The sequence below is a fragment of the Hetaerina americana genome, unplaced genomic scaffold, assembly GCF_022747635.1.
Source record: "Hetaerina americana unplaced genomic scaffold, ioHetAmer1.1.p SCAF_9, whole genome shotgun sequence".
In the NCBI taxonomy this organism is placed as follows: Eukaryota; Metazoa; Arthropoda; class Insecta; order Odonata; family Calopterygidae; genus Hetaerina; species Hetaerina americana.
The window spans coordinates 60,232,710-60,245,113 of NW_027287538.1; the positions used below are offsets into that span (position 1 = coordinate 60,232,710).

Below are 12,404 nucleotides of genomic sequence, written 5' to 3' on the forward strand. Positions count from 1 at the left end.
TGTCCCGCGAGGGTAATTTTTTCTGTCTCGAGCGTATCAATCTGGATCTCCCATCTGTTTTTGTGTTCCTATGGCCAGTGGCGTTATTATTTCGATCTTATTCACGCACATTATTACCGCGAGGAAGGTTTTATGTCCACCAGGAAAAATGCGAAACATTTTCTCCTCGTTTTTTGTAGGATTATGTCTTGTGGAACCCGTCGCCATTCCAAACGTACGGGAACGCTTGTTGGGGATTCAACTGTCATCATTGTCTGGATAATCCTCGTTTGTAAAATATTCTTACGCCAATCATCCGCTGACTTAGACAAAGCGCGAAATTATAATTCACTGCAGATATGCATTATATTAATTTATTTTTAGAAATTTTATTTTGTTTTGAATACTATGGGTAAAATTAACGAATTAATGAATATTAGGTTTCGATCGATTTTACTGTCAGCTTGAGATGCTTTAACATGAAATTGGTGTAGAACGATTTGGAGGGTCTTTTTGAAGTCATTTGTCTCGGGATTGACTTTTTTTTTGGTTGGTTGATTCCTATAGCATTAAATAAATCGATACTGTTTACTCTTCCTTCGCTACCAATTCCAACTTTCCGATTTCCGATTTCCTCCGTTCTCAGAGTATCGGTCACTTGTGATCTCAAGATTATTTCCTGTACATTAGACCGTTTTCTAGTTGCCTTGCATGGTGCAGCGTGAGTTTTTGTCAGTCAAGGATTGTTTATATTGCTACCAAAAATATTTAAAGCTTTGATAATTTGTATAATAAAACAATTTCGTGACAAATGTTCGAAATACAAAAATATTAATTGGCAAATATAAATGTAGAAACGATATTTGATCCTATAATTTTAACATAATAACTTGTAAGAATGAGAGAAAGAAATTCCCTGGGCAAAAATCATACTGAAGCTCGTCAGGATTGTAATGGTAGAATTAGAGCCTCTGCAAGATACAGGGTTCGTCCGGAAAATAAGTGTACTGACTACTGATTTTTTCCCGCCGCTCCAGGCGCGCCCAGCACCGCTCTGACGGGCTGCGATTGGAGGGGGTATGTTGGCAAGCGACGCTGAAAAAGGCAGTCGGCTCTGAGCTGTGGTGTACTGAGGAGCTCTGTTAACGCGAACTTCCACGCTTCGACCCACGTCACGGAACGCGATGCCGAAGTTTTTGGAGCAGCGTTATTCCATCAAATTTGCGGTAAATCTTGGGAAATCGTCCACCGAAACTGTCGGTATGATTAACCAGGCTTACGGGGAGTCAGCCATGTCCAGAAACATGATCTTTCGGTGGCACAAGATGTTCTTGGAGGGCAGAGAAGAGGTCGACGACGAGTCTTCGAGAGGTTCCCGATGATGCCTTCGCGGGAGCGTTCCAGGAATGGGAACGCCGCTGGAACAAGTGTATCGACTCACAAGGGTCCTATTTTGAGGAATATTAGCTTAAGATATGTAAAAGTGTAATAAATTTTTTTTCCTGAGCTCAGTACACTTATTTTCCGGACGAACCCTGTAGACTCTATGCATATTTTTTTACGTCGTTTTAATATTCGTGTGACTGTTCATACTAATAAAAGCAATGTTCAAGGCGAAATTTAGTATAAAAAAATTATTTAGGAACTATATGTATGTAATCAAACTTTTATTTGTGACTTTTTTATTTGACTTTGCATTTACTTGTTTTGTTATTACAAGCAAATATTCAGGGTTAGGTTTAAATTCAAGCTTCCGCCTATGCTTTTTAACAAGATACCCTTGATATTTGGTAAAATGGAATGTAGTTAGCTCAATGAAAAGATATTATTTTTAAAATTTCAGTCTCACGGAAATATGGATCTTAATACCCCTATTTATCTCTTGCGAATTCTTATTTTTAAGAGTGTCCAGGTCCTATCGGACGAGAATTTGATAATTATGAAAATGTTTTCAAGAAACAAAAAATGCGTACCCTGCGTTTTTGTGCATATGCCTTACACGAAAACTAGGCATCCTCCGGTTTTAACATTTTCTCCCATTCTTATACTCCCATTCCGTAACCTATGCCCAAAAATACTCTAAAGAGATCTGATAATCATCAGCAAGACTGATTGGAATGATTTTTTAGTCGAATTATTAATAGAAGTTGTATTCATTTATTTTGTCAATTTTTCATTATTGTTTATTGCCCTTACCCTTTATTTTTCTTAATGCATATTATATGTATTGCCTGCTAGTCAATGTGAAAGCCTTTGTGCCGTTTTTGGCAGGTTTATTAAATATATAAATAAATAAATAAATCCACTGACTTGATTATTATTTGACTGAAGGATTAATCCAAAACATGGTTTTTAATTTTTTACGAGGAAAAATATCATTAGTTTATAAATTCCGATCAATCCCCCAATGATCTCAGGGTATGGTGTACTAGCAAATTTGTATGATATTTTATTTCCCTCTTGTGATGCCTCAGAGCGCACAGGAAAAGAACCTGGAACTACCAAATGCCCTCTCTGCTTTCCTTGATGCGTGAAACTCATAGGACTAAGTACAGGATGAAGCTCAATAAGCTATCAAACTAACATTTGAGTTTAATTTCGGTTTTTTAATTAAAATTTATTTTTATATCCCTTAGAACAGACAAATATTTGATGCATTAATTTTTAACATTAATTTATAAGACACTAATTCCATTCTGCTATTTCTTTTTAATTAAATTTCATCCATTAGTTCCTTTTAAATTTATAGAAAGTTTCTAACCTAACGCTAACTTCTAACCAATTATTTCGTAGTTATCCTCTGTTGGGGCGCAAGGAAATCCAGATGGAAAAATATCTGGCAACAAGCATGTTTAAACCTTATCTTATAAGTCGTCACTGTCGCGTTTGAAGGGGGGTGTTTGATCACCAGCGATCAGAAATTAGTGAAATTGTTGATAACTAATGATCAATAGAGTGGTAAACGAAATTTCTTGAATGACGTTTCCTGCTGGTTTTGTTAACATATGTATGATGGAAATCTAGGTCCTTCTATCAGCCGACTCGACAATCAAGTTTAATTAAATATTTTGTTGCTTTCTCGCTTATCAATCTTGTATGTGTTAAATCATTCCATCCATGCTAGCGTTATAATCGAATGACTTCTGTTTACCGAATCGACTCAAGTGAAGCGTGTAATATTCGTGTTGTTTGTCTCTCAGTCCACGTCATCGAATTCGAGGCGTCCTTGTCATTCATAGCGATTCATCTTTATACGTTCAGGCTTTCTCTGTATCCTGCTAAATCTTAAATCAGGCCTTCCAGATCTCGCAAATTAAATTTATATTCAAATCAAGGTCTCACCTCTGCAAAATTGTAACATCTCATTTATTTTTCATTTCAATTATTCCCACACTGTTCGCTTTATGAGCCCGATTTCTGTAAAAATAGTAATAATAATAATAATAATATACCCACTAATTTTTCTAACTTGGTTACTTATTGTGAGGTTCTATTATAATGAGACTCCCAAAGTATTTTCTTTGGTACGCCATCTATATGGGGATCGAGATGGTGCGGGGGCTAACGTACTGGCTTCCCACCCTGAGGGCGCGGGTTCAAATCCCGGCGGTGTTGAATATTTTTCAGAGGTATCTCGATCCCTACTTGAGGTGCTTTGTGGAGGGCACTTTGAGTCAGTACGCCGTCCGTCGGATGGGACGTTAAACTGCGGACCCCTTGGCGCCTTTCGTAAAGAGTAGGCTAATGCCGACGCCGGGTTTCTCTCCACCCTTCATCCTTTCCTGTCCATCCCCTATGGCGCAAATGACCTTAGCTGTCGGTCGCCTCCCATCAAAACTACTACTGCCATCTATATTTCAAACCCTTCAGCTCTATAATTGTAAGGGTGTATGGATTTCAATTAGTATAAGTGATTATTATGGCAAACAACCAACAGCTTATTTGCGCCATTAGCAAGAGGTGTGGTTGATTTGTTAAATGTAGAATTTTCAGGAGGAAGGGTGAAGAGAAACCCAGTATCGGCGAAAATTCCAAAATGCAACGAAAAATCGTACCACCTCCGGGATTCGAACTAGGGTCTTCCGCGAGATGGGGGACCAGTACTCTAACGACTGAAATAAAACAAGATCCCCGAATTCCGCCTCCCAGAAATGCATAACGTCATTTTTTTCGGATCTCATTTGAGGCTGTGTATCTGATACCAAACTCTAATATGCTTAAGGTCGCTGTAAAGAGTCTCACAAACCGTTTGATTTTATCAATGTAGAAGACCATACATTAGGCTAATAAACTGACATTTCTACAGATGTGTTATTCCTGGGCTCAATTATGATTGATGCTTCGGTCAGTCCTATGTTTATTCAAAGTTGTTTGGTACTTCTGAGTTTCTAACGGGAAACTATTGCATTGTTATACGCGGAGATTCAAATTTTATGGAAATACCGCGAATCCAACACGCCCGCGCAAATCTAATCGATTATAATTGAATAATGAATCAACTATTCTGAATCAATTAATTTTATATTTTGGGAGCAAATATTGGGAACGGTCGTTGAACAAATTCCATTTCCATGATATAAGCGATTCTTTTAATTACCGCTAATTAGGGTTTTTTTCAGCGCACTAAATATAAATGCAAATGTTTATTCATTCGTATCACTGTGGGAATTATGGTATACATAACGAACTGGTACCATAATGAAATGATATGTCATGGCAAATTTCGTGTTGAGTTACCTGTGAGGCCGTATGCTGAAACTCATAAGTTGAATGCATAAGCAGTAGGAAAGAAAAAGTAATTTTTTTCTTGATGGTAGTCGGCATCATTTTAATCTAGGATGACGCAAAATATTCACCATAAGAATGCCAGTCATATCCTTACTAAAGTTAACCATTAGTCACACTTTAAAGGATGTGTTGAACAAACCAGAGTTCTGATCCACTAAGTTTATAAATTTATTTATTATTTTATCATTCACGACCTTTTTAATGATTCCTTCAACAAGAACTAGATGGCAGTTGGGCATTTATAGCTAATTCAAGACGAACTCGGTCGTTATTATGAAATCGTTCCATCCAAGCAAGCTTACACTTCTACATTGTTGGTTCGATCATGCACTCAAATAAAATTATTTATCGTGAAAGAAGCTACTTACATGCAAAAGTATTCAATAAATGAATTATTCCATCACATAATACATTCAAATCATGCGTGAACAATGCTATAAAAATAAGTTCGTTCAAAATGTAGGTAGGGTCTGGCCATGGGACCGCTACAAGCGCCCCATAGCATCCCAAGACGAGCAAGACACCCTTCCGGCAAAGAAGCCAAGGCTGCTCTGAGCGGGAATAAATCAAACGACTGACAACGCAGAAGAATTCTTCCCGCCTTAGTAGCCTTGGAGGCTGGAAAGGCGCAGTGTAAGGGCTACGCAAGAGCCCTTGCAAGAAAATGCTCTATGTAGGTAGGATATCGACAAAATATACAAATTACCTACAGTAGGAATCTGTTATCAACTCCTGGGATAGCAGCCACTTAGTATCCACTGGCCGCTTCACCCGTTTCTGCGATTGGCGGTTCGTCCACCGGGCCCGCCTCAACGTACTTGAGCTGAACGGCGCACGCAGAGGTGTGCTGAATGCCAGCAGGAGGTGCCGCACCGAGGATGAAACCCTTCCGCACGCCCTCAACCACTGCGCGAGCCACTCTGCTGCGTGGAAACGGAGACACGACGAGATCTTGTCGCTCCTACGGGACGCATTGCCTCCCAAGTGGAAGGCCAGGGTGGACCAAAAGGTGGAGGGTGACCACTCCTGCCTGCGACCTGATCTCGTCGTGACTGAGGTGCCCGGCGGGACGATGCACATAATCGACGTCACTGTCCCTTTCGAGAACCGACTGGAGGCGTTGCACGCAGCCAGGGCGGCCAAAATGGCCAAGTACGACGACCTGGCCGCGAGATTCCGCTGCCGCCTCCAGTTTAAGCAGGAGGTTCACCTGGGCGCTCTCGTCGTTGGCTCCCTCGGCAGCTGGGACAAGGAGATCGAGCGACTCCTGTCCCGACTGCGAATCCACCGGGGTCGCGTCGCCACTCTACGGAGAAGGATGGTGTCCGCGGCTGTGAAATGGTCGCGGGACATCTACTGCGAGCACGTGTCCGGGCAAAGGCAGTACGACTGCGACGTGGCCGCAACGACTGACGCCGATTAATTGTTTTGTTTGAATAAAATATTTATTTGTATACATATTTATTGTCTGTTCCTCATGTCCTCCGTATGGAGGGCGATATGTATTTCTGGCTGAACATGCTGGGCTATATACAAAATATTTATCATTAATAAATGCTATTATCCACTTCCCCTCTACGATCAAAACTATTTTGATCACCAATGGTCCGAGGAAAAATTATCATTTTCAACCCATTCTTTCTACCAACTGGGCCATTATATTTATTCACGCGTTCTGATCTGCCATACTTTTCTCAAAACTAGCTTCTCTAATTTTCACCTGACTAGTCCTAAAACTGAGCGCACTTAGTTAGGATCCCATTCACTCGCAGTGCACTCAAAGTGAGATCTCACTAACGTAGAATAACTGAGTTCTCTTACTCTATTACTCATTTCCTCTCCCAAGCATACTTTATGGTTTTTATTATAATCTTCCGTAGAATAACGTGCCTTAGGGCGCCTTCAATTATTCCCTTTCTTCTCATGCAAGTGCCAGTCATAGTCTTGCCTCTCTTCACCCAACCTAAGAATTACTTTCTTATCGATTAAGAAATCTACAGCTTTTATTTTTATCATACTTCTTTGCCAGCTCATTAAGAACTCCACCCCAATCGAAGTTGTACGCATAATAAATTAAAATTAATCCTCCCCTGAGATGGTGTCCAAAAAGGTAAAAGTTTTTGAGCCGAAGGGAATTCGGCCCTTGTGGGAAACATCCCTACTCTTTTTCGCTCCCCCCTTCATACCTCTCTCCCCAGCACACCATTGAGGGAAGGAATATGGGTGTGGGTGGGGGTGGGAGGGGGAAGAGATAGGGACGTTTAGGGATGGCTCGGTGATGCTGTCTCATAATTACTGCTTTTTAATGGACACCGTGACACCGTTTGGTTTCCAGGCCCGAAGCGCGCAATTGGGATGCCTTCATCCCTCCCTCTACCCCCTCCCTCCCTCCCTTCACCCTACGTCCAGAAACTGCAATTTATTCACCACCTGCCCTTAATTTTTGGAATAAAACGACAGGTACAGCGCTGTTTGTCCTGCGCGCCAGTTTTGAAAAAAGAGAAGAAACACGAATTTCGACCCCCACCCAGTCTGGAAGAGTGTCGTGGTGCGGCTTTGGTAGTCGCTTCCTGCTCGTCCTGCTGAGCTCGATGGCAAGGGGTGGCTTATGTGTCGAACATCTTTATTTCGCCCGGACGCCCAATGGGGGCGCCTCCGCTGATATTTATAACGGATGCCAGGAAGAGATTGGCGTATCTTTTGCCGTCCGTGGGGATAGGCTCTTGTGTCTATTAACAGAGACCGCTTCAAATTACAAATTCATGGCCAATAATTTTGGTGCTCAGACATGTGCTCCAAGCGATGGTCATGGGTCATTGAGTAATTTCGACTTTGGTTATTTTGTCGCCCCGAAAAAGTTTTTAGAGTTGCTTATAACCACTACTCTTTTATACAAGCGGGGGCAAATATCATCTGACAGGTAATTTATTGGCCCTAGAGATAATGTTTTGATACTGTACGTTCATTAAAAGCTGTTTTTTTTTACTCTTTTGCGTGGTAATTTATAGGAGTCTGGGATCGTATTTTATCTATTACGCCCATTAAACACTGTTTTGGCTCCGCGGAACTTTCTAAAATAGTTGTATAAAAAAAGGTTGTTTCAAAGGAGACTGTATAAAAAATATAACTCGGTGACGGATGCTTTTGAAAATAAACTCTCTCTGTTCCTTGTGTGATGGCAGGAAATATCCACTATTTTAAAAGCAACTAAGAGCAATATTGTTCAACGGGAGACACTTAGAAGTTCTAGTAAACGTTGGTAAAATGTTTACAAATTCATTGAAATGCCGTAAAAAAATTTGCTAAGGAATTCTCTTACATTCATATCAAAATCTGCCTCAACGTCAGATTTGTGCACGATACGTTGCTTTGTTTGATTTTGATGATTCGATGAAACTAAGGACTTTGCCTTGGCTTCAACTTAAAAGCAAACATTTACGTAAAATAAAAAAAAATCTGCTAGAAAACCGATAGAGCCTACAACTATTTCCTTGTTTTTTACATCTCTACTTATTTTTCAGTGTATGAATTTACTAGAGTTAATTGATAATGCTTGCTAGATGACAACAATATTTTTGAATCAGAATTTTAGTAAAATGATCATTAAATAACAATATTTTAAACAATAAAAAACTTTTTAATTAACTTACATTGATCAAAAGTGTTTACTGGAGACAATATTTTATTTTCAATAAATTATAAGAAGTGGAAGCAATTTGAAAGCATGCGAGAGGTGTTATTGGATTTTGGGAAATGAAATGATCATAATCTTATTAATTTGAAAGTAATTGAAAAATAGAGATTATTCAAAAAATAAAAATAAAATAAAAAACGAAAAACTTACGAAGGCAAAATATTCGAGAGACAAAATTGTGTTCTGTTCTCATGAATTTCCGTTGGGTCGTAATTAACGTCGAAAAAGTGCCTTGTCGTGGCCATTTCCTTCTCTGTATCCATTTGTTCGCGTCTCAAGTTGCCTTAGGGGCCTCCCATTAGATGTTGAATTTGAAATCACGCCAAGAAAATATTTGGAAATTCATCCCTGCTCGTGAAATCGTCAATCATTAATTCCCCGCCAATATGGCCCAGCGCATATCATTAGTTATGTTGTCTACTGCAGGCTACCACAAAGGCCGTTAATTTTTTAAAAACTTGGAAATTGCTGCCGAGTTGTGTCGGCTATGAAGTTTCAAGTTCAGTCTTCGATCAATTAATTCATTAATCTTTGACTCTTCACGTTCCGTTTATAAAGTATGTACAGGAAATATTTATAAGGCGGCACCATTGATTTGTGCTTGTGGAAATACACTGATTTGGTTCATTACGCTTTTAAGTTTACAAAAGATTGTTGTAATGAGGAAAAAATACTGTATCATACGAGCTTTTTTAACTAATAAAAGTTTCTTTTAAACATAACCAAAAGAAACCAATAGCGTGTGCGTTTTTTGCTCTTTCAGCTCTGTGTGTTGACGTTTTTTTTGCCAAAAAGAGGTTTAAAATTACTTCGTGCTATTATAAAATATCTTATTTATTACGTACTATATTAATTTTATGTAAAATATAAAATTATTTTCTCTTAATTCGATGCCAAATTCCCAACTTATTTTTTTGTAAAAACTTATAAAAATGATTTCATATTGCATTTTCCAAAAATCACACGAATTAAGGCCGAAATAATTTGAAAATGGACGCAAAACTTCAAAGTGTAATCTATACGCCCTATACATTACCAGACGTATGGATTTACCGCGGCTAATTTGAAATGGCCGAGATAAAATTAGGTTCTCACGTTTGTTTTCCAAGCCGGAAGGGTAAAAAAAATCAATAAAGTCAACAAAGCTCTTCCACGACCTACGATTACTGCCTCAATTACGTTAGGTAATTCCCGGTTATTTGAGGTTCACCTGGGTGATAACTATCAACAACTTTCTTTTCTCGCTGTTCAACCCTTTCCGAATACCCTCCCCCAAAAAGTATACCCCTCCATTTCTCTTATAGCGCTCAAGGAAGAGAAAATGTTGCTTTATCTAGTTCTTGGAATCCGTTCGTTTTCCAGAGTGCTTGCCTTTCGGAAGCAGCGCTGACTGACCGTTATTCATTATTTCTAAGCGAACGATTGTTCGCGTCGGTGGTCTCATCTTGCCAAAGCCGGGATCGAAACGATTTTGCGAATTGATCTGACTGGCCGCGGCTTGACCTCGCCAATGATTTCTCAAGAACTTACATTAGCCCAATCAATTTTAATATGATATGCTTGGTTTTATTGTGATGTTCCTATGCATAGACTCGATTAATGTAGATTCGCATTTTCTCGTACGCTCGTGAGTTGCGGTGGAAAAACTCATGCAACTACCGAGTTAAATTCATGCAGGATTTACAAACAATAGAGCTGCACAGGGAAGTAGTATAGGGGAAACAACAAAAAAGCTCAAAGATACTTTATTATTATTATTATATAAATCTCAATGAAAGAGTTTATAGCTTCACTTGGTGGAAATTCTTCATATTGAACTTAAAATTAAACCACTGGGCTTTTCCACAGAGAAAAAGTTTTTATTTATTTACGACCTAGGTTTCGTTATGGTATAACATCATCAGGTTTAAAAAAAATAAAATAAAAAATAAAAAATAATATATAAAAAATTCGACTGGGAAAAGCCAAGTGGTTTAATTATAAGTTCAATTTAAATCTCATTTTAATTAGGCAATTGTCCTTGTGGCAACGGTCAAGTCTGGTTAATGGTCACTCTCGCAGTGCACATACATAAATACACGCACAAAAAGAACAGATATGAGACAAAATGCTCTTATATATGCACAATGACACTTTAAGTTACCAGCCGCACCTTTGCTATCACACAAGGGCCAGTTCACGTCATACCTATAACGTCCATCGCCGCACTCCGTCCATAATGGCGCACCCCTAAATTTCATATACCATTCAAAAATCACGAATATTGATCAATTTAAATAAAATCCTATTTGCATTTTTATCATGATATTATTCTCAATTTTTGTTCACTGTGCGGTAGTCAGACACATTCCTACTTCCTCATCGCCATAGGTTGTTTCTACCTGAGTACTACCATTCAACGTAGATCCTATATCCCCGCAAAAGCTATGAAATTCTATCTTTTCCAGTTCATTTCACTTGGAATTAGGTCATCCAGTTGATTCAACTTCCTTGACCTTCCTTATTCACACGTGTGATCATTGCCTTCATTATGATCATCAAGAAAACCATTTTGTCTTTGATGACGTCGAGTGAGTTTACTTCTTCTACCTCTACCTGCTCCCGGAATTTTCTCTTCTTAACGAATGAATTTATTTTACGCTGGATCTGATCATTATTTTTTTTCTAATTTCTTTTCTTTTTCTGTTCAACTTGAAGTTTCAAAATATCTTCGCTCAATTTACTCTTTCCAACCAAGCCAAAAATGTTTCAAACTTACACATTGTAGAGTTAATTGAAGTCTGTTTTACTGTCTGAATTACTGTTTTTACTTCAATCATTAGAATCAAGTTTGAAGTTGATTGTAGAAATGAAATTCTAGGCATCATATTAAATATTTTAAGGCAGCTCATTGTGAATAAGAGCAGTTAAGGAAAACCCTGCATTATTTTTTTTGTTATAATTGTACAAAATTTTTTGATACTTTGGCGACTTTTAAAAACCTTTTTATCTCCTTTTTAGGGCATTTGAAATAAACTTTTACTTTTAATATATGATGTATTTAAATTATTAATTGTATTGGATGAGTATTAATGACATGAGTAAGCTTATTTTATCAAGTTTTGTGACATTCATTATTGAAGTTCAATTTTTGAACCTCTTCCCGATTTCAAACCACTTAGGACTTAACATAATTACGTATTCCTGATGACAATGCCATATCAAACCGAGTTTTAGTTGATTACCCCTCTTTTATCGCGATCACTCCAGCCCATCCAGATATTGTCAGAGAATCCCAGTATTAAGGGAGTCTACATAAAGGTCTTAGTGAATAGTGCCAAAATTCCAGTTGATCTCCTCCCTTCCTCCGCTCCCCCCCTCTCCACCCGAATTTCCACATTGTGCGAAAGCCTCAGCATTATGAGTGCCTAATCCTGGGGGTGAGAAGGGCGAAGGTTGGAGTGTCGCGGAGGAGAAGAGAAGACATGCTCGCGGCGCAGTTACTCGGTGCGTCTTAAGTGAACGCGCGTGAGTGATTAACGAAGATGGAGAATTGAGTAGTGCGACAAAGATTGAAAAGGCTAAATGTGATAAAAAATATCAAAGAAAAAACATTTAAAAAAACAAGCTTGATTTAAAAATTCACTTAAAAATAGAAATTCTATCTTCCCTTGGTGACCAAAATATTTTTCTACAAATATCTACCGTTTCTGTGATTAATGTAATAAAGCATGAGCCCTTTTGAGTAGTCCCATTAACTGTGAGCGTATGAAAACTACTGATCATCATTAACGTAAAATAATCTTAAACGTCCTGTAACTTAGAGTTAACGCCTCATTTTTTTAAAGTAACGACCAAACGCAACCAACGCTCTTATTTTGACACATTTGTGTGAGAAAATACTATGTTTAGGGAGTAAATATTTATTTTCTATTCTTTGATTTTTCTTCATTTCGTAAAACAT

General features: G+C 38.5%; 1 protein-coding gene across 1 annotated transcript in view; it reads left to right on the plus strand.

Annotated features, from left to right (window-relative positions):
* LOC139698586 (uncharacterized) overlaps positions 1-6,190 on the plus strand; it is a 90,882-nt gene extending 84,692 nt beyond the window's left edge. The window contains exon 2 of the mRNA XM_071597429.1: positions 5,509-6,190. Coding sequence (XP_071453530.1) covers positions 5,509-6,190 — 682 coding nt within the window. The remainder of the gene's footprint in view (positions 1-5,508) is intronic.
* Positions 6,191-12,404: the final 6,214 nt, after the last annotated feature.